The sequence below is a fragment of the Patagioenas fasciata genome, chromosome 5 (assembly GCF_037038585.1).
Source record: "Patagioenas fasciata isolate bPatFas1 chromosome 5, bPatFas1.hap1, whole genome shotgun sequence".
NCBI classification, from domain to species: domain Eukaryota; kingdom Metazoa; phylum Chordata; class Aves; order Columbiformes; family Columbidae; genus Patagioenas; species Patagioenas fasciata.
Window position 1 is genome coordinate 11,154,860 of NC_092524.1, and position 23,399 is coordinate 11,178,258.

Genomic DNA, 23,399 nt, shown 5'->3' on the forward strand with positions numbered 1-23,399 from the left:
GAATTAATTAATATGTCATAGTGGATACAGTGTATCATAACAGGGACATTGCAAGACAAGAGTTTAATGTGTAACTTCATAATTTTCCAGCCATTGTGACACTGGCACTTTTCCCAGCTATACATCTGGTTTAACCAAAGATAATCACCTCTAATAAGAACTGACAGTAACAGCTCAAAACGTACCTATTGTGTGACTTACACTAATGGGCTCTCAGTGTGGAGGGAAAAAGTAGCATCTTTGTGCACCACCTCATTTCACACCAAGCATTTGCCATACCAGACATGACTAGAGGAGGTTTTGGGAAAAACCACAGCCCTAACAGCCACTTATCATAATTTTGCTCCCAACTTTCCTTTCCCTTAGAGGGTATTAACCTACATCTTTGCTACACCTATTAGCTTGTAGAATTGTTCTTCAGCCTACCTTGTTGTATGATAGAAAAAAAATGTTGTTTGTCACAGAATATGCCTCGGAGGAGAGTCAGCGTTGCTGTTGTCCCTAAATTTAACTCCTTAAATATTCCTGGTCAGTCACCAACAGCTTCACCTATACCTTCAATGCCATCCCTGGTAAGTAAAACCCACAATTGCAAGATACTACTTTTTGTCTAAACCACCTTTGCATAGGGGCAAGCCATAGTTACTAAAAAAACATAAGCCCTTTCATCGGTTTAATTTGTTTTGACCCCATTCTAGTGAAAAGGATGTACAAAGGTAATCCCTGCTGTGTAAAGGACATACACTTTCAGAATCTACATCCATAGATGTAGATTATCACTTTGGAATCAACTGAATAGGGCCAGCTGATGATCCAGAGGCTTTAGAAATTGGTTGAGCCAATTTGCCTTTTAATCTGTAGTAACATCTGTAGTAAAAGTAGTTCTCCACTGTAGGAAAGAAGTTTTAACTAGAATCCATGGATTTACAGAAATGTATGTGGTACAAATGTGGAAGTTCTGTGATGACCTGGGATCAGTGGAGCTATTGGCCTTCGCCTTGACTTTTTGGTTATAAAATTTTAATAAATTAAATGAGAATCTGATCTGAACCTAATAAATCTATATAAATGCTTTGGAGGAAAACTGCAAGGCATACCAACTGTTCAGAGATAGCTAAGGTAGCACATAACCTGAAAATCATGCAGTTTTCTGTTAAAAATATAGGGCTATTTAAATGAGGGACATTGCTGAGAAGCTTAATCCATTTTAGTTTTACAAAAACAATCTTTTTGTGCAATTTAGTCATGTACTTAGACTCAATTGTTTCAGGAATCAAGTGTGTATATTAACCATGAATTATTATGATTTTTTGTTGTTTTCAATTGAAAACAAATTAATGTTCCTAGAGGAGCAACACAGTAAATTCACTCTTCACTGATCAATATATAAAGATGACTTTTCTTGGAAAAAATAAGCAGGGTAGAAGGGAATATCTTAGTGTGCAAGTCCATTGTTTTCTGCGGTTAGTAGAAGTAATTCGGAAGCTCCACATTAAAGATATCTTGCTCATGGGTGTGGGAAGAAAAATGAAATAGCACATTATCTTTTTACTGAAGACTCATTTCATATTAATTCACAGATGTAAGATTTCTTGCTGTTTTTCACTTACAGTCTGAATCACCTAGCAATGGAAGGAGCAATCTAACATCTACTCCTGTTCTGCCAGCACTTTTAGAAAAGTGAGTTTTCTCCAGGTCATCTCATTACCTATTAAATCCACCTATGAAATTTAAATGATATAATTTCTGTGTTTCCTAAGAGAAGTTTTACCAAGGCATACAGTATTGAAATCAGTGACACAATATTGATTTAAGTTGATTCAGTCTGGTAACTGTATTTTACCATCATATTGTTCTTTTCATGTTCAAAGAGTTCACAAGCAGTGTCTCAGAACTACACCAAGCCTGCTATGATCGTTAGAATTGATCAAGTAAAAAATGCAGCAGAAGATCATACATTTAAACATTTGAATAGACCTACCTTCAGAACTTGACGAAACTGAGAGTATTACATACAATTCATGTGGCTTTTTTTAAAAAATATGTATTTCCTGGAACAAATGAATGCTGTATCTAAAGCTGGCCATGAGCAACCCTGGGTATGAATATTCCTTAACTTGACTATCCCAGCAAAAGTTGTGTCCTGCCCATGCCTTTTCAACATGTGACAAGCTGTTAAGAATGATATTTTGAAATATTATGATATCCAGCATCATGTAGGTTTTTAAACTTACATGAATAAACATAAATATACAAAATCAAAAAGTATGATTTATTATAGTAGTAGATAATGAACATTTTACAGAGGTAAAAAGAATTATTAAATGGTGTAGTAATTAGCTTTTTAATGTAAAATGAATTGAACATTCAGCTAAATTAAAGCATTAGGTTTGAGGTTTTAGTTTTAACAACCTAAGAATCTAACAGCTAGAGAAGTTTGCATTTTAAAATTAAAAAATAGATATACAAAGTAGAAGGGGGTTTTGTTTGTTTGGTTTTTTTTTTAGCCTGGTAACAAGCAAATACCTCAATATCTGTGTTTTTTCTAGTACATGTAAATTACAACAATATTTTTCATTAAATAATTTGCCCTTCTGACTCTATATTACTTAGGATTAGTGTAAATGTCCTGGATGGATTAAAGTGTGCTGCTGTTATCCGTTTTCTGTAATAGTTCCATGAGACATGCCATGGGTTTAAATAGTACTATTAGTACTTTCAGAGCAAAGTAATAGTTATATGGACAAGGAAAGCAGAAGACTACTCTCCTGGAAAGCATCTGCATCTACACATTTTTGGAAAGAACTTTTAAGTTCTTTCAGTTGAAATTCATGTACACATATAATTTAATTTTATACAAGTTTGTGAAATGTAAAGCCTCTGCAGAACTAGAATACAAAGATGGACAGTAGGAAAACATGTGAGACTGGGCTGAGAACAGAAGGCAGAGTCAAGCTGTTCTACAAGGTCTTTGTAAACAGTTGCCATTATGGACACAGGGACTGTTGCACTTGCAAACCCATGTGTATCTATACTTTATTCATATGTATAATCAACTTAGAAAGCAAAAATAAAAAATTGTCAGGAATATTTCCAAATACTTATCTCTTTCAAGAGATGTTGTACGTTCTGAGGAAGTTGCTTGCTGATGTTTCAGAAGTAAAACTTACTAAAACATCACATTGATTTTTGTTGTTGGTTTTGTTACTACTACGGTCATTTTTACAGTTTGCAATGTCACAATAAAATACAGTATTAATTTAAGTTAAAGTTTGTTAGGATGATTTAAACATGAAAATTAAAAGCTTTAAAATATGCAGATCTCACATCTGTACAGAATAAGGATTCTTGCGTATTTTATTATTAGCACCGAGGCAGGACAAAGTTTATCTCATGTCTTTGTTTTATCTCTGTGCTTTACTGAGAATGAAAATATGCAACAATTGGGAAAACAAAACCAGAGAACTATGGCACTGGTTGTTACAACTCAACAGAACTCTACAAGATTTAGACCATCTTTTGAAATGGTACAGAAATTCAGGGGGAGTGAGGGGAAATATTTCTTACTGGATCTTAAAAAAATAAATGTTGTCAAGTGACAGAAGTAGAAATTGAAATTCAAGTTTAACCATAAGTATGTAGTGTAAAATTACATAGTTCAGCCGAGTTTTGTATATTTAAGCACTTCAAGCATATATTCATGATGTGTTTAAAGTTCAAGTGAAAATAATATCTAGGGTTAACAAGTCTTATTGTGAGAAAATCCATTGCCCACAGATGGTGTCAATCTGGATGAAGTGTTCTGCCCTTGTTTTTAGTGCCAGAAAAATAATGCCTACAAAAGGGTTAGATTCAAGAAGTTGAAATGGGGTCCACTGTTGAGCATGTTAAACCTTGACTGATAGATTTGCTGTCATGTCTGAATCACTTGAACTTTTTGTCCCAGACTTAAATAAGTAAGGACAGGTGAGCACTGCAGAAAGAGACCAATATATAATGGCTTATCCTTAGGCTAAATGTCCAGAGCTTTTGCTTAAGAAGAGTTTTAATGACAAAAGCTATGTATATATTTTTTTAACCTGTGCATCAGCTCAACTTATAAAGTCAGCAGAGAGGAGTACCTAAAAGGCAAATAAGAAAAATTATTTGTGAAATTATACTATTTCTATTATTTTCCTCTGACATAGCAGGCTACAATTTCTAAGCTGATTTTTAAAAAGTTGAGGGAAATGTTTAGAAGAATAGCAAATAGATGCCATGGATAAGCCAGGAGACAAAAGCTCTTTTATCTTTTCTAAAGAAGAAGAAACAAAATGCAAGTCGTAATAGCTTAGAAACATATTAATTACTGTTCTTAAATTACAACATTTTGAAAATAAAATTTTGCTTAATGTTTAATTCTTTTCTTTTGGAGGACATATTATTTCTCCGATCTACATTAAAGAAGAAAAATCAGGAGTCACGACATTGCATGTGATTGTTCTTGTTCAGTAGTATACTCCAAATACAACACATTCCAGTGGTATTATTTTCTGTTTGTCTGTTTCTTTTGTCTTGGCAGTGGTAAGACTAATGGAGAGCCTGACAGTGAAACCTCTACTTCTGTGCTAACACAGAGTGCGTTGGAAGAAATCAGTCCTGAAACTAAAGCCAAGATAGAAGAGGAAGCATATAACAAAGGGTGGGAATATTTTTATGTGAACTAAATCTGCAGATGTGTGCTACCAAATGAGGACATATGTTTTATAATGTAATTTTAAATGCAAAATGAGTCACATAAGAAAAACAACCTCCTTCAGGAACGTGGGAAACAATTGACTGAGCTTCACTCATATTTGCATCGTAGCTGTTCACTTCCACCCTTAATTAATATTAGCCAGGTTGTGGGAGAGCAGCTATATTGGAGATTCTGGGTTAGGTTGGTGTTCTTACGTCAACAGTGTTCAGCTTCGTGACAGGATAATCCAAAACCCCTTTATAAAATGTTTATTCTGAAAAGTGTATATCAAAATTAGTAAAGAGTAGGTATCAGTTTTTGCAGTGAACTCGTGTCATTTGTATCACAAAGTGCTTTACACAGCAAGTTTGGGGGAAATTAACAGCTTTGGGATCTGTTTCTGAATGTCAGCACAGAACTTGGTATGATGTGAAGAGTGAGACAAAAATTGTGATCCTCTCCTGCCGTATCCAACAGGCCATATATCTTGAGCATTGATTTGCGCTTTTTCTCCAGAAAAGAAAAATAGAGAGGGTGTTCAAAATGGTTGAAAAATAATAGAGAAATACTTATCAACTCCTTTACAACAGACAAAAGTTGAGGACTATAACCTTTTTTTCTTTTTTAAGATGATAAATTTGGTAACAGAGCTAATATAATTCTCTGTTAAGGAAACATGGCTCTGTGTGCCATACTCAGGTTATTTAGCTAGATTTACTTTTTTCCACGTGCTGCAACGCTGCTATTTGTGTTTTATTGCACATAACAAAACATAAAGCTAATTTTTTTGTTACATAGGAACAGGCTTATACAGCATGCTAGACTAAGAAAAATGTTTTGTGTGTTAAAGCTATCAGGAAGGCTTGAAGAAAACCAAAGAACTTCAAGAACTGAAGGAAGAAGATGAAGAGACACCAAAAGAAAGTCATGACGAACATGAAGAAAGTGAAAATGAAGATGAGATAAAAAACCTGAAAAGCAGGTGAGACGGTGGTGTAATATGTCCATACGAGAGTGACCACTTTTTTCTATTTGTGGTACCCAAGTGTTTAATACTGTTATCTTGACATAATTTCTTCCAGTCTAGGGACGCATATTTGAAATAACAGTATTTTCACAGAAAGGCATATTACAAGATAACATAATTGCAAAACGCAAAACTTTCTATTTTGATATTTCAACTCAAATTGTATGTTGACATCAACTTGTTTCATCTTGATGGGGTTTGGTTTAGATTTGAGGTAAAAAACATTCTACAGAAGTTCTTTAGATGCCAGAATACATCTCTCAGTAGGCACGGGTTGTCTCATACAAATTGTAATTGAGGAATCTGATGCCCATATTTGTGCCATATGTCATTCCCAAAGGGGCTTCATAGGTGAGTCTTTCCGTACATCTACAAGATGAATGCAGATTAAGACAAGCTCCCCAGTTATGTTGGACTAGCTCTGATTTGGACCTGAAGCATTTGATGCTTAACTGGAAAACTTTTCAGAAATTTTCAGCTTTTCTTAGAGTTAATTGTTGAGTTTCCTTAGTGGTTCTACCACCCAATTCAATATAACTGCAATTTGCTGAATTTTAAAAGCACAGAGACTTTTGCGTTAGAGAGGAATTGAATGCTGGCCAAAGCAAGTAATATGTCCAGTCCCAAACTAAGGTAGGGATCCTTACCTGATCCAGAAGAATTAATTTCCATTCCATTTCATAACCATTACGATTATAACCATCTGTTAATTTGAGATTTCAGCCGTGTTCAGAAGGGCAGCCATCTCACTAGTCATGAAACTCTTAGGAAGAAATGTTTACAGCATGTTCTATGTTGAGCTGAGCAAGCTATGAACGGTGCAGAATTTTACATCATATCAGGCTCTGCAATTTGCCAGTTGACAGGTGGAAGAAATTGAAGTCAAGTTTATGGTCTGCAGCTACCTTGCAAATATCACTGATATCTGAATGTACAGCTTTTCCTAAAAGAACAGTCTGATTCTTCTTTGCCGAGGTGTTTGTATTTGGAAGAAAGATGGTGCACCATACATATATGAAACTTCTCAAATTGAGAAACTTAAGATAATAAATTTGCATATTATTAATATGTAACAGTTTTCTTTTACTTTTACAGCAGACTTGAAGTCATCATTAATTATTTACATATATTGTACCCCAAACTGTGTAAACACTGGAATGTGGTATGGCTTGTAGTGGCTGCGATAATCATTTTTGCCGTGGTGTTGGGAATCTACCATTCATACAACTCCTGTGATGAAAAATCAGAGGGACCTGAAGGGAAGGCCAGCTGTTCTGCCACCCATCAAAATTCCTGGTGGAACTCAGGATTTCAACATGAGCAACGCACTGAATAATAGAGGAACAACCACGTATTTATGATACCTGAGCAAGTACGTGTATTAGGACACGGTTGTTATAGGTAGTGCTTAGTCAGCCTTATGGTTGTTAAATATGATCTGTTAGACAAGTGAGTTACTCCACACCATCAGGTTTGGGGATACATTGTGAACATACCTTGCTAAAATGACAACCTGGTAAATAATCCTGTCTGTCTTCTTATTGTAAATGCCTGATACACATAAATTAATATCAAATCATGATAAGGTTTTGCAGTAATCAACAACCAGCAAGACATTTAAAATAATGATTTGCACAGGACATTATTTCTGCTATGGTTTTGAAGAAAATCATAAAACTTGCATTTGCAGTTAGTGCTTTACTTTTCTTTTCTGAATTTACTGGTGATTGTTGAAGTACTAATGGCATTTCAGTCCTTTGGGTTTAAAGAGTCTAACTCATTTCCTTATTCATGATTATTGAGTAGAAATAGAAGCTCTTCTATGGAAGAATTACATTATCAGACCAAATGCCTTGCTGATCAAGTAATTTTGTAAGAGGAATTAACTATATGATTATTTAAATGGAATACTAAGTACATGCATAAATGTGTTTTATTATATACTTTATGAATGGGACCACCACTTTTTTTTGGGATATACAACAAAACCTAAAACGTCTAGGTGGCACAGTTAGTATTGTCAAATAAATTTGGTAATTTGGGATATATCAAAGGGACATGCTTTGCGAAAGATTTGCATACGCCACTCAGTCAGTACTGGTTACAGCAAAAAGCAGTTGTTGTCTGGAAAATTAGATGCGTTGCCCAAGCCCGTAATGCGGCAGACTTGGATGTAGGAAGCAATCTTCAATTCTTTATTAAAAAAAAAAATAAAAGTCTTCAAACCTCTGTATGCACTGTATACAGGTGATCACACGAAGTGGACTCTTCCCTACTGCTGATACTGGAAGCAGAGATACTTTGAGATCTGCACTAGGAACACAGTTCTGCATACAGCAAAAACCCTGCCAGTGCCCAGGTGAATAGGACATGCAAGCAGTGAGGACTTTTAAGAGGTTGCTGCATGTCTTCAGTAGTTCATTTTCAGAATCTGATGCCAAGTATGTAACTGTTCTGATATGCTTTCAAAGCTAAACTATCAGGTCATGACAGGATATTCTTTTGCACAGATTTTTTTAACAGTTCTGCCTATTTGGGAGTTGTGAGTTCTCACACAAGAATGTGAAAGCCTGTAATTTCTAGACAAGCAATTTCAAAATGGTAAAGCCATTCTCAGTAAAAAAAAAAACACACCATCTAGGGCTGAGGCCAAATGCATGTCACTTAAGGTGTGCCGTAGGTACCTGCTGAACGTCACTTCTGATTGAAGATGAACTATGTGTGTCTTGCCATAGCTATATGCTTGAATCTAACCATAATATCAAAATCAGTGTGACACTTGATTGCACTTGTGTGTTGCCTTCTTCTGGCATTTTCTGACTGATTAACAGGTCTGTTTACCAACTCAAGGGTCAGTAAGTTATGAAGTACTGTAATTTCAGTTCAAATGTAGTTAGTATTGTCTTGTTTCCTTTTGGTGTCAACACTGAACCTCAAGCTAACTATCAAAGAAAACAGTTCTCTAACTCAGTCATAAATTTAATTCATGTATCTGGCGCTAGTAACAAACATCCTGCTGGTGAATTTTCTTTGTTATATCTTTAGCCACATGTTTCTTAAAATACATTAATATTGAAAAGAAAAAAATTTAAAAAGCAAACCATACCACTTCTTTTTTTTTTTTTTGGTGGGGGGGTGGGACGTCTATAAACAGTTGGGAGGGGTTGTTGTTGTTTTAAAGTATATATTGTTGAGGAATAGTGTGCTTAAGGAAGTTCAAAAAGGATAATGGGAAAGTGTCATTTGTTCTAAAATTGTAATTGGTAAAGCATAAGACAAAAGAAGGCTGCTTGTGAATTACTTGGTATCTGTTTGGTTCAGTTAGAATATCTGACTATGAAGAACTACTGTGACATTTCACTTCAGTATTTGAAGAAACTTGCCAGTTGCTCTTTGAATACTTCTTTATTAAAATAATCTTCTTTAAATTAATATTCTCTGCAAATAGTGTTGATAACTTAAGGCAGTAAAAGTAGAAGGTAAATAGTCCTAAAGATTCAGGACTCAATGCCAAAAATTATGGTACATATTTGATAATATGATTGTGGAAATGTTGGGCTGCACCAAGAAAAAATAATTAACAATGCTTATAATTTAATTATTTCACTCTTGTTTACAACTGCACTGATGTGGGTCCAACATTTTATTTTAAGTGCATGTAGAAAGTCATTGATATCAATTGGACTCTTGAACTGCTTATTGTTAAGTGTGTCCCAAGTTTTTCTGGTCAGCTTGAGGTTTCCATCCTCTCCATTCAGCACACTGGCTTTTGGTGGACTTAGTGCACAAGGGCAAGTTTCTGTAAGTAATTGTACTGATTTGAACTGAACTACTTGCATGTCTAAGGCAAGTATAATTTAGCCACAAAGTTATTAATTGTTGTGGGCAATGGACTGAAAGAGGCAAGATATTTAACGAGGATGAAAATATGAAGTTTATTTACAGAAAAAATCTTGTTCTTTTTATAACTACTTTGAGCAAACTGTCCACTAAAAATGATGAACCACAATGACTAACAGCACATTAATGGTTTTGATTGCTTTTCAGTTAATTGATGAAGACACCTTTTTAATAGGAAACTAGATTGAGCTCAAAAACTATTCTAAATGTAATTTTATCTGTTGGATATTAGTTTGCTTTATCTGGGGGCGGGGGGAACACAACCTGGTTTGTGTTCAAAGATCACATAACAAGAAATATATATATATTATTTATGCTATTAACACTGAAGTAGTTTTCTTGAGGTGCAATATTTATTTTTCTGCTTTGATAAGACACGTTTATTATTTTTCCTGCACAGCACAGATGTTTCTAGTAAAAGGAAATTTAAAAGGGCACTATTTTTGTGTATCATATTTAAATTTGTAATATTGTAAGATTTTGCACAAGTGTGCTGGTATTGTACTGTATAGTATCACATACTTGAGTTTTGAAATAAAAGTATGGTTTCAAAGTCAGTGTTGCTGCCTTAAAGGTTTGGTTTTTACATGTGCTCTATCTGCATATTAATGGCTGTTTTCTTAAGAAATACATACTGCCTTCTCTATACTGCGCAATGTAGTGACATGTCACACATACCAAAGATCTTGTTCTTAGTCTTTCAGTTCTTCAGGGAAGTGCTGTAGAAGAAGCAAGCAAACTCCTGTTTCAGTAGAGAAAGTGTTAGTAAGCAGGGTCATCCCTGTCATAGCCCAGAAACAAGATGAGAGAGGAAACTGGAATATCCTTGAGAGAGTTTAACTCCTGCTTCCGAGGGAGGCTCCTGGCACTGAGGTTGAACATGGAGAGCAACAGGGGAGATCTGTAACCCAAGGAGACTGAGTGAAAGGTTAGGAGTCTTGATTTCATTAGTGGTCCTGTTGGCTTGGGAGGCCTGGGAAGCCTGGGCTTTGTGGAGAGCTGAACTGCCAGACCAGTGGGGAGGAGACAATGCTCAGTTTCCACAAAGAACAGAAATGTCACTTCTGAATCTCTGCTGCTCTCTGTCAGGGAGAAAACTCTGGGACAGCAACAACCTTGAAAAGAAGGGCTGGCACCAGGATAAGACCCTGATATTTGTGTTTTCCACATGAACATTTATTTAAACTTGTTTCCTCTCCTGTTGTTCAGGCTTCAAGGTTCCGTTAGAAATGATTGTAGAAAACAGCTAAGTCTGTTCTCCCATATCAGAAATTTGCTGTTTAGCAAGCTTCAGCAACATTTTAAAACATGTTGACATGAGATGCTGGGAATTTCCCTTATACGATACTGTAAGTATTTAGGCTAAATGCTAATTCAGTATTCGGTATAAGCCTGGTTTTTTTTCACCACGCAATTTAAGATGAAGACCCACAAACAGATTAAAGACCTTTTGTACTGTTACAGTCCAGGTAAGTGACCTTCCACACAGTTTTAGAACAGCTGAAATATAAAAATGAAGAACCTGGTGTGGAAGAAAAAAAAAAGTTATTTCAGTCTCATTTCATCATTCTAAAATTATTTTGTCTCTCTCCTAACCTATAATTTGCTCTTACAAAACTATGTGAAGGAGCTTATGTTTTTGTTTGGTGTTACAGAAGTTTTTATCGCCTTTTTCCAACTAAAAATCCTACTAAACGTCAATAGCATGAACAGAGTGTGACTAAAGGAGCTTTGCCCCAGTGAGGATAATAGGCACAAAGTATTAAAACTTGGAAGTACAATTACCATGCAATTTTAAAATGTCAGAAACTCAGCTTTTTATTAGTTTTCATGGCAGGAAATTCTTAACATTCAAGGCAAGCATGGAGATGGTAAGATTTTGTTTAATGTTCTTGGTGGTTCACAGCCACAATCTGCTAGTCCATGAGAGCTACAGAATAACTATTAGTTTCTACTCCTACCTTGTAAATGTAAGTGAATCCACTAGGAACTTGCTTCAGTGAGAGTACGTTTGATTACAGTAATTCAGATTGCCATCACTTTGTAGAGGCAGGTAAGTATAACACAACAAAGGAGTGAACAGAAATCGGAGCAAGAAATTTGTCTTAAGATCTCAAAGAGTTTTATCAACATTCAGTTCCAAACCACAGCCCAAACACAACCTCGTTTTCATTGCTTTATTGCTGATGGAGACACCACAGCATTCTCTGTGGCCCTGTCTGTGTTACAGTATACCCATAACCATGTTATATGCTGCTGTAAGAGACTGGGCCTGTGCCCAGGTAAAAGTTAATACTATCTTAACATGTTAAGTGGGAATTTTCTACAATGCAAATGGCAGTTTAAAGAGGTATCTACTGTTACACTTGTTTTTACAGGACCTTGAAAACAGCCTGGGGATGTAGCCCATGTAAAAGTTTCCTGAATCACAAACTGAACATGATGTAACAAAATCATCCTGTTGAGAGAGAGATAGAATAGAGAAAAAAAAAAAAAAAAAAGGTTCATACCATTCTGAACTGTATAAGCAGGTAATTAGTAAAGTACATGCAAGCATTGGTAAGGCCTCAGCTAGAGGGAAAGAATGACCAAGCTGGGATTTCTTAGCTGAAAGAAAAGTGGGAGCAGAGGCAGAACTCTTTAAATATACAAGATTGTTGCAAAATTTAAGGGAATGAACTATTTTCCATGTCTGTTTCCAACAGGAAAAGAACTGATAGGTTTACACCATGGTATGGGTAAGTCAGTTTAGACTAGGGAATACCTTTTAACAGTAAGGAACAGTGAAAGACTGGAATAGATCATTTGAGGAAATGTTAGGAATTTGTCACTGGAAGTCTTTAAGAACAGGTTAGACAAACATATGTCAGGAATAACACAAATACAGCTGATGCTACTGGCAGTAAAGAGAATGGGCTGATCTCTTGAACTCCATTTCTGCTCTATGTTTGTTGGAATCTCTGAGAAAAAAAAGAATCATTTCTTTATGAAGACTTCCTGAAGGTTTTCTAAGTACAGCCGTGAGGATCATCTGTGTTTTGAGTCACTATTTGTTGGAACCTCACAAAAGGCAGCAGTGAAGGGACTGGCTCCCACCTCTGTCCCTGCAGTCTCACAAGGAATCCCATTTACAGTCGTGTATCTCCAAATACATTCAAATCTAGGTATCATGTTATCTCTGTGGTACCCAATTTTTCATTGGAACTGTAAGGCAAAAAAAGGTACAAGTTCTGCCTCAAGACAAATAGTTTAATGGGGAATGGATGCCCTTGCAATTCCAAAAGAAAAATCCTGCCTGGCATTCCGTGATACAATAGAGATTTCACTTTATTTACTAGATGAATAGACAACATGAATAATGAGCTGTTAATCAGTAAAACAGGAAAAAACAGCAAAAGAAAAACTTCTTTCAAAGTATTTACTGACTGAGCAGTCTAACAGTCTTATCTCCCTTCCTCAGCTGTGTTTTCTGAGTCAGCAGTAGTTAAATTTTCCAGCAAGCCCTACATGAAAGAAAGTGTAAAGGGTGATTAGGGATTTCCAGTCAGTGACCTCACCTTTGAGTGGGACAGTCAACACTTTTGCTCTGACATTCATTCTATGAAGCAGCGCAGTGACAGCTGAAGTTGCTATCGAGAAGGCTTTTCAGAGGTGGTCTGACAGTATCCAATACCTTAACTTTTCTCAGCACAGGAGACAAATCATCTTGAATTTCTCACTTTTCCAAGTTGGTGACAATGGCAACTTATTCTGGAGTGACCTCAGCAGTGTTTTTCGTCTGGGTTATGACATTCATGGCTCAAAATTACGTTATAACGGGTATGTAAAGTTCCACTTTTTAAAGTCTCTTGGTTAAACAGTGAAGTACTTTAAAAAAGGTAGCTAGATTTGCAAACAAAAGTGAAGGAGAGGGACTGTGTGTAAATATGTTTCTGATGCAGGAAACCACAGGGTTTTGAGAATACAGTGCTATGAAGGCTACTCTAGCATATAGGGGAACCTTTTCATTGTTAGTCTAATTTTTGTCTAAATGCTACAGAAATGCTGATTTTAAAGATTTGGTATTGCATTTAGGATTAAGTTCCGAGCTATTGTAGTGTGATTTTATTTTGTATTATTTAAAATACCACCGCAAACACTTTTGTACAAAAAGCAAGAGAATTAATGCACAACAAAGCCAATACCCATAGCTTACAAAAATTGAACATTTTTCTTCCTGTTCAATGACAACTTTGTCTTGTTGTGAGATTCTTCCATCTAGGTCTTCCCATCTTCCTCAGTAAAACAGATTTTTCACACAAGGCCCAGATACTGAAAAGAATGTCCAGTTATTAGCAGATTTACTAGAGCAAAGCTGAAAGTACAGCCATGTGCAGCTTGCACACCAAAAAGGATAACGTGCTTCTAAAGGACTGGTGTCTCCTGTACAAAATCAGTCATCTTTAGAACAGAGTTCAGAGGTGATTTAAGAAGTGATGAGAAGACTTGAAAAGGCTACTGTTCTCCTTCTGCATTTTTTCCTCACACTGTAAAACCATCTGGAATTTAGATTGAAACTGCTAACTTTTCCAAAATATTTATTTTACTTTGTCATTTTGATTTAAAAGGCTTAGCGAATTCTAAGGTACAACTTTGATTTAAGTCCTACAGTCACTTTTTTTATCACTTAAGACTTAATTTTCTCATACTGGATTTTTATATTACACTATGTATCTGTCAGGCAATTCTCATGTAAAAGTATTTGTCCTGTAATTGAATTATTAAAGACTAAGGGTTTACAAGTATCTAGGCAACTTTCTAAGTTTTCAGGAAATTCCATTCAGTCAGCTGCTCAGCTTTAGTTGAAATTCGTAACATTGGTCAGAGAGAAACTTTCATTCTCAATTTTTAGAAGTTGTATTAGCTCACATCTAAAGATGGGAAAATAATTGACTAAGCAAGCAATAAGAGTGAAGTCTGAGCACAAAAGACAGTAAAGAGAGAAAGGAATTAGGAATAACCCTAGGGGAGGAATGGGGTCTTGAAAACTAAGAAAGAGGAATTGTGGGATGTGCTGCAGCAGCTGAGATGAGGAGTTATCCAGGAAACCAGAAAAGATTCTCAAGAGGATCGGGGGAGTTGCCTGCTAGCAGAAGGGGATCAAGACAACTTAACACTGAACGCTCCTTTGACACAGAAGTACTTTGGCCAAAATGAAGACATATAAGAGGACACTGATGAAGACAGGTTGGCTTAAAGACAGAAATTTGACAGTGTGAATCATCTTCACACTGGGACTACTTGAATAGACTTGAAGTCCTTGATACCTAGACATGCATCTTCACTGAGCAACAGGGCTTCTTTACAACTTCATGAAATGTGTTGGGGTTGGTCTTACGTTCAAGTCAGGGCTGGATGCAGCCACGATTTGGCTGTGGGGACTGCTCAAGTGTTCAGTGGCTCACCTGCCCTGCGACTGGGTCTACACCATGACAAGAAGTGTTAATGGAAGGCCACAGCCTCCATCACTGCTGGGATAAATCTACAATACCCATGATTGCTCTACGAAACATTTAAGTCCAATTAAACTAAAACATGTTAGGACAACCGAGATGCATCTTTTACCAGAAGTTGTTTCCAACCCGACCACAGCCAGCAGGGCAGGAGTGAAAAGCCTGCCTTTATTTAGCACTCCACACAGGTTCAGTCATCTTCGCATCCCCTTCCCATCATGGGAGTGGCTTGGCAGTGACTCACTCTCACTTCATTCATTCATAAAATTCGATTTAACCTCTGTTGCCAAGACATCATGTGGTGGATCTGCAAGCATCACTTCATCCTGCCTTGAGAATTTGTGTATTGCTTGTATTCTGATGCAGTTTTTATGATGTATTCATTAGTGTACATACCTAGTGGGCTCACAATCTGAAGAAAATATTGAATAAGGAAGTAACACCTGTGGCTGTTGGTTATCTGAAATCTTTGCAGTGACATGTTGAAATATTTCATTTAATATGGCAATTACTGTATGTAATTAAAAAAAGAAAGAAAGAAAAAATTCCAGTATATGCTTCCTGTGAAATATGGAGGCAAAAGAATAATATCCTTTCTCCTTGTCTGTGTCAAATCCTACATTCTGCCCTATGTCCCAAACACAGGATAAGAAAGTAGAGTAGGTGTAATCAGACCTAAGCTTATGCCTTTCCTGGGGCGGGTGTCACGGACAGTGTGTCAGCGGTGGCTACCATCTGAAAAAGCTGGAGGAATGGCCTACGGAAGAGGAATGGGGAAAAGCATCAGAAATTCACCTGGCCTGTCCCCTCTGTCCTTGGCCTGCCAAGTACTGAGTAAATTGAACACCTGACAGTGGCTAGGTGCTGGAAGCATCATGCAAAGCTAGGTTAAAAATTAAATTTAAAAAAAAAAAAAAATTTAAAAGTTAAGTTTAGGAGGAGTAAGGAATATAGGGAATGACAGAATCTTTATAGCCATGTTTTCTTATTGGTATATTAATTCAATGAAAAATTATGTATAATATCTTTGATAGAACCCTTATTGTAAGTGTGGTATACTGACAGAATCAGTGCCTCAGTGCAACTGTTTCAGCAATTTAAATTGAAAAAAAAAAAAAAAAGCAGGGGGGCGAAAACCTGTCTGATTACTCTTCGCATTTTGCATGAGTATGACAAATAAGAACGTCCTCAGTAAAAAAGTTAGCGCCACGTAATGACTCAGATGCCAACTGTACATGTGTTTAGGCTAATAACCACCAAACCTCTTGAAATTATAGACTGTTGCATTAAGAAAATCTGTTCTATTTTTTTGTCTTTTTTGCTAGAAATTAGTTTTCTGCTATCCTCAAACTAGAAACTTCAATGTTCAGTTCAGTTGAATCTGGCGATAAATTCTTCATAAAGAATAAATGTTAATATTCAAATACTAACCTTGAATATTTATATCTAAATTACAGGTTCCATTCTTTCACCTTGCAGGATCACAGGTGTAGGAATTTATCTTGAGGAGAAAGTGAATTTCTCAGAAGCAAGTAATGCATGTAACCAACTGAATTTACAATTGGCAAGTAAAGACCAAGTTGAAAAGGCTTTGAAACACGGCTTTGAAACATGCAGGTATATGACTTCAGTTAGTGTTTCATTACCTTCAGTGAACTCCTTTACACACATCTGAGACTGGTGGTAAATCTAGTATTAAAATGACTGATGCTTTTTATTGTAGCTATGGATGGGTGAAAGATGGATTTGTTGTCATTCCTCGGATAACGTCCAACAAGAAATGTGGTAAGGGCAACACTGGACTAGTGCCATGGAATGCTGAGCACTTTAAAACATTTAAGGTTTACTGCTTCAATTCCTCAGGTATGTAACCATGACAGCTACATTTTTTGTGCTTTGGTGTTTTGTTGTCTTTTTCTTTTTAATGTCTGCATGAAAAAAAAACATTACAATTGCATGAGTTCTTACAATTTTTTGGCCCTTTCCCCCAGTCTTAACTGTTGCCAAGTTGTATTTAGCTCTGCAGGGGAGAAAAACTTCCAAGAAATACAAAAGATCAATTCATTTAATCTGAATAAGTAATTTGGTGCTGCCACGAAAGCTCTTGAAGAAAACTTGCTTTTACTATTCTGTAATGTCAACACAATGCTCTTAATATGTTTTGATTATTTCAACAGATTAATTTGAAAGACAGTGAATTGAATTTTTAATCAGGGTGTCTGTGTGTGCTGTGTATTTTCTTGCAAAAAGACCAAGGACGAGTTACTTCAGGAAAAACTGATATTTTTAAAAAATATATATAATGTATCCATTAAACTGAATTAAAATATAAGCTAGAACAGCTGAGAGACCATACAATTAATTAGATTCCTGATCTATTATCAGTAAAATCAAACAACTTCCCTTAACGTTCCTTATTCTATGTGTGAAAAGACCTGCCCTTCCTCTCATTCTTGATTGTCCATTCCCAGATTGAAGATACAACAGCGGAACGTGGGCCTTGATATAAGTTAGATCTTCTCAGCACAACAGATCAGTATTGTTTATTTTAAACTTCTGTGGCATTAACTAAAAATAAATAGTTAACTAGAGGCATTGTGTTCTTGCTAGTGTCCCATATCTTATGGTTATTACGTAACAACTATCCCAATAATTAGACCATATACAGGTTCAATAAATTATTTCTAATCAGTCCTTTGGCCTTGCCAATGAGTTTTAGATAACAAGAGCAAGAGATTACGTACAAAATCCTGAATTTTTTCAGGAAAGCTGGGTGAATAAAGGTTGGAAAGAGCAGGAGAAAGGTGGATGAGTAAGAAATCCCCATGCAAGCATATTCTATAAAGACTTAAGACCATGTCTGGTGACTGTGCATGTTGGAGTTTACACAGAGACTGAGGACAAAGCTGTGAGGGAGATCGTGGGCCTTTACTCATGATCCTGTGCCATTTTAGTGAAGGAGGGTAGATGATGGATGTAGTCGGCTTACAAAGTATCTGCTGATAAGAAAGCACTATTAAAAATCGACTTACCACCTAACCTGTAAAGTTAAAAACTACATGATTGGGCCAACTTAGTTTTTGCTCTACACTCCATAGCTTTTATTGAGGAATGCATAGGTGAACTAGAGCTCAGGCAACGTGCTCTAAAAGAAGCTGCTCCTGTTGGTACTGTTATTTCTTCTGTTCCTATGCAACATGCTGTTTCAGTGCATGAAATATGTGTCGGTTCTGCATCAGAAATGTTGGCTAGGTAGTGTAACGCTAAGGAGGTTTGTTTATCTTTAATTCAAAAAAGTTATATTATGGTATGTGAAGAACTTTGCTGAATGGTTAGAAAATAACTTAAAGTAATGTGTATTTAACATTGGTATGATTCTGCATTTTTTTAATCTTAATTACCAAACTGTTGCCTGCTATTACCCAAAATATTTGGCAGAAGCTCAATCTGTCAATTTTCTTTGTGCCAAAGAAATGCCAAAATCACTTGAAAACTGCAGTGGAAAAAGTAAAAAGCCCCTAGCATTTAGCTTTTTATTCTGTGAATGGAACTGCGTCATTAGACTTCCCACAGGGATTCATTTGGAGTACATAATGTCATTTCCCTGTTATTTATATTGTAATCCTCTTGTTACTTCAGTGAAATTTTTATAGCTTGATAGAATTCACTAGAAGAATTTTCATACTTTCACATAAGCTTGGTTGAGAACTCAGCTTTTGCATTTACATGTAGAAGTCCACTTGCAACTATGTTTTTATATAGACAACATTCACATAATTTAAATTACTTAATTTCTGAGTGTGCCTGAAGTTTGTTTCTTTGTAGCCCCCATTAGACTCGTGTCACTTTTTCATCTCACACTGGTGTCTGATTGAGCTGAGGGTTCTATGGGGCTACTACTGTTTCCAGGAGATCAAAGTAGTGTTCCAAGTATCAACAGTGCATGTGTATGTTTTGAACATATATATAACAGAAATATTTTTTAATGTTGGATCCACAGTTAAGTGTCCTGCTCTGTAGGAGGTCACATTACTGTTTCTATATGCATTATTATTCTAAGTACTTTTCAGGAAGAATTTTGTAACAGGTATGAAATTAAAAAATGAGCATCACAACTTGCTCATAAAAGTGTTTATTTATGTGAGCAATGATAAAAGGTGCATAATCTGGATTGTAGCCATATACTTGAAATACGCATGCCTACTTTGGGTAAGGCTTTTGTGAAGAAACAAATAATGATTTCCAGAAGAGAGTGACTGAGGAACAATTTCTATAAGTATGTGTGTACAATAAGAACAAAACTAACATCCAACACAACTTTTATGTATTTCCTTTCCCTGCTGCAGATGTTCAGATTAATTCATGTAAACCAGACCCAACTACAACCATGCTACCTTCATCAAGTGCATCGACAGACTTAAGTGCATATTCAGGCTCTGATTTGACTGAGAATGTCACAGCAGCACCCAACGTGACCGAGTCAGAACGATCCCTGAAAAATATAAAATTTCGCGTAATATGTATAACTGAAACTATATTACCAACAGAAGGAACTACTACAGAAATGCCAGAGGAATACTCACCAATTGACTCTCCTAACTACACCTCTCGTGCTGCCTTTAAGAACGATGCCGTTGTCTTTGGAGGTAAAGGCCATACAGGGCAGCTATCTAGTCAGACGAGTGAGTTACGTAGATGTCAGTAGTAAAAGTGTTTACTGCTAAGTTTGTTTGCTACTCCAGGATCCATTTTGATATAGCTGAACCCAGAGGCAGGAGTGTTATGGTTTTGCAAAAGCAAAGCTTATAAGGCAGAGGAATTTTATATAATTTTAAAGTAGAAGATTTTATTTTACACTTTTTGATTGTATTTTAACATAAAATGGTGGAAGTTCATTCTGATACATGTGATTTGGGGCAAATACATTTCTGATGAAGTCTTAGCAAACACCTTGTGTTCAGAGTAATGGAAACCGCAGCAGGGTATTAAAAACAAAAGAAGTCAAGAAAAAATTAAGGAGAATTGTTCTCCAAATATGGAGGTGTTCTCTAGGTATGAGGTGTGAATAAGTAATGGTAATATACAGCAACCAAGAGGTAGACTAAGTATGAGGAAACACATTCTAACTGTAAGAATAGTTAGTCACAAAAATATGTTCTCTAGGCGGGCTGTAAAAATCCTCCAATGAGCAGATTAGACAAACATCTGTGAGGGGTTGCTTAAATACCTCTTCTAGTCTCTCTCTCAAAAATTAGGAGTAGTAGCCTTTTTGAGACTCCTAATACCTCTATTCTTGAGTTGATGTGTATGAATCTCTTACACTAGGCTGTTTTTAGAAGAATCTGAATTTATGCTGATTAGCCTTTAGAAAGTAAGAATTAAGTGCATACAAAAGTTCTACGCTTACCTCACTTTTATCTCTAGGTATCCCCACTGCGCTTCTTGTACTGGCAGTCTTCTTCTTCATTATTTCAGTTGTTCTAGCAGTCTGCTATATCAAAAAGTAAGTTTTTTCTTATTTTTTTCTTCTCTTGGACTGAGTAAACTCCTAGAGTACAACCAGTGAATATTTTAAATATGTAGCTAAAGAGCAGAGAAGTAATTATAATGACATAACAGCAGAGAACAAAGAAAAAAAATCTTAAACCCTGTCATTATGCAGATAAAGTTTGTTGTTGCTGTTGCCATTTCCTGTTTTAGAAAAGGAACCAAAGACAAATACTGCCTATTTTTGATTAGTCAGTCATGCCCAGTGTGAAACATTTCCACGTGTGCCAAAAGAGCAACACTGAAGTGTGTTTGTGTATAACCCTGTTCATGCAGTTTTACCCTTGTTTCTATGTCAGACTCAAGGTAAAAGTGTTTATTCTTGGACTATGATTGCATTCAGAAAAAAAATAATTGCTGAGCTCATTCGTCACGTGTAAAGATCTTCAACACAGCACAACATTAAATCATATCAAAAAGTTATGTGCATTTCTAACATCCTAGCCCAGATAGCTTTGTCATTAAGTACCATGAATCCTGAATAGACATTGTCTGGTTTTTAAAAAAATAACAAAATATTTCTTTAAAAAGCACATTATTTGACAAAGCACAATGATCCAGTATGCAACTATTCTCTGTGAGAATTTTGCTTGAGTATGACAAAGAAAGTTAATTCTAGGTATTTTTCACCTTATTTCTTGGCCAAACGACATCAATGTTTCTGCTTTACTATTTTTTTTTTCTTTTTAAAGGTACAAGAAAACTTTCCCATTTTCAAACAAGAATCAGCAAAAAGAAATGGTTGAAACTACTGCTCTCAAGGAGGCTATGTCAAATGACAAATCACTTGAGAAAGAAACAACGAACAATGGAAAAAAGGCAGAAGAGTCTCCAACCAAGCCTGAGGCCACAGTAAAATGTCTAGAAGCAGAAGTTTAAGGGGAAGGACATACACTTTTGGTAGAAATATTAAATGAAGCACACAGAACTTAGCAATGCTTTTAAACATGGGTGATTGTAAATACTCATGAATGAATATTTTATCTTTCTTAACATATGAAAACATGGTTTTTTAATAATTGCATCTTTATTCATAAATGCTCTTGCAGAAGAACATACTGTCTTATTTACTTGAAATTACAGATCATTTTTCCTCTTTAATCAAGAAGTAATTAAGAATATGCTATTAACGACATGCAGTGTGTTACCTGTTTGCACAGAATTCAGATCAATATATAATGAAAAGGTTTTTCTCATCTGGCTGGAGAATGTCTGCTAACTTAATGTCTAAAATAAAATGATAAAACTGTAGCTCTTCCTCATGTAGATTAGCTTATTTCAACTAAGTAGTCACATACTGTTTTTAAAAAGTCTGTTTACAAACAGAAGAAATAAACCTGTTTACACATGAATAAAAAAATCAAAGAATCCAACCCACTGTTATTCAAATACCCACGGAAGGGTACAAAGATGTTGATGTTTAAATATATATACACAGCAATGAATAACTTTCTTAGATATCTTCACGGAATAATTCACTGTTTTATTTATTAAAACTTGTGTCATTCTTCTGCATCAGGTATTTGACAGGGAGAAAACCCCTGAACTATATCTCTGCAGTTATATTTAAGATCTTTTGTGTATATTTAAGTGTGGCTTTCATAATAAAGATCTCATGTGGTATGGGACATTTACAGTACTTCATAAAGAAATGAAGTGTGGTAGATATGTTTGTCTGGGCAATTTATTCTCATGAAAGCTGTTTCACGGTAAAAAGAGCTCATATAACCTTGATGTTTCAGGAATAATTAGTTGCTATAAAAGAACAACACTAGCAATTTATCAAATATTTTCATGAATAAATGTTTTGGATAACTTATTTTTGTATGTGAAGAAGGTTATCATGGCAAAGGAAATTTCTTTTTAGATCAAGCAGCTTGAAAAACATAGTCTTAAACAGAATAGGACTAAACTGCTCACCTATATTGTGTTTTCTACAGAGTAGAACACTGGGTTATGACCTTTTAGGTTTTTGATTCACAGAAATTTTAAAATTGCCTTGTGGTTATTTATTCCATCAGATAGTGAGTTAGAGTGTACTGCTAATAGCATGCTTGAAGATCCTCTGTGGTGTTGTTTGGTTTGTGGGGTTTTTGTTTGTTTGTTTGTTTGATAGCTCAGAAATACTTCAGGGCTCCAAGAGTCTGGACTGTGTTGACATGCAGTTCACCACTGCCATGAAAGCTACACTACTGCTGAAAGACTGTGACTCAGTAAGCTCTAAAAACTGCTGATTTCAGATGTCCATCAACAGAATTTCAGCAGAAAAATGTGCAGCAGAGGAAAGCACTAGAAACAGCCTTCTCACTCAGTTAAATAATTCCTCTCCTTGCAAAATACTGCAGTAATGCTGTGTATCTGTCCTGGTAACCTGACTGAGAGCACGCTGTGCCCTGTGAGCAGTGCGAGTAGACAGCAGAAGTAAGGCCACCAGGAAAGGCCACAGCCAACAGCTGTCATGATGGTGTCAGAATAATAAACAGGCTTAAGGATGTGGGCAACACTAATGGATATCAGGTAATTTTGGACTTTTTTGTGACATATTACAATTTCCCTTCCACCTCTCTTTTCCATGTTTTAGAGATTAGAAATCACCTCTTTCTCTATTCTTTTCCCTACCACCAAGAGAGAATTATTTACCGCTTCTCTTACTCTCCTACTAATATTAGCTCTATTCCACACTTATCAACTTCTTTTTCTCTCAGATTGTCTCATT

The 23,399-nt window shown here is 35.9% G+C and overlaps 2 protein-coding genes across 12 annotated transcripts in view; both read left to right on the top strand.

Annotated features, from left to right (window-relative positions):
- Positions 1-10,164, top strand: part of IRAG1 (inositol 1,4,5-triphosphate receptor associated 1) — a 113,355-nt gene extending 103,191 nt beyond the window's left edge. For 9 of the 11 annotated variants that reach the window (XM_071808898.1, XM_071808901.1, XM_065839698.2 and 6 more), the window contains 5 exons: positions 465-572; positions 1,613-1,680; positions 4,562-4,681; positions 5,568-5,699; positions 6,840-7,990. In XM_071808898.1, coding sequence (XP_071664999.1) covers positions 465-572; positions 1,613-1,680; positions 4,562-4,681; positions 5,568-5,699; positions 6,840-7,080 — 669 coding nt within the window. In that variant the 3' untranslated portion in view covers positions 7,081-7,990. The other 2 variants (XM_071808902.1, XM_071808905.1) reach the window with 2 other exon arrangements.
- A 3,008-nt stretch (positions 10,165-13,172) lies between these two features.
- On the top strand, positions 13,173-21,934 carry LYVE1 (lymphatic vessel endothelial hyaluronan receptor 1). The gene is made up of 6 exons (XM_065839412.2): positions 13,173-13,463; positions 16,594-16,753; positions 16,860-16,999; positions 19,483-19,782; positions 20,561-20,639; positions 21,376-21,934. Exons 1-6 carry the CDS (start codon positions 13,382-13,384, stop codon positions 21,560-21,562), a joined length of 948 nt encoding a protein of 315 aa, XP_065695484.1. The 5' UTR covers positions 13,173-13,381; the 3' UTR covers positions 21,563-21,934.
- Positions 21,935-23,399: the final 1,465 nt, after the last annotated feature.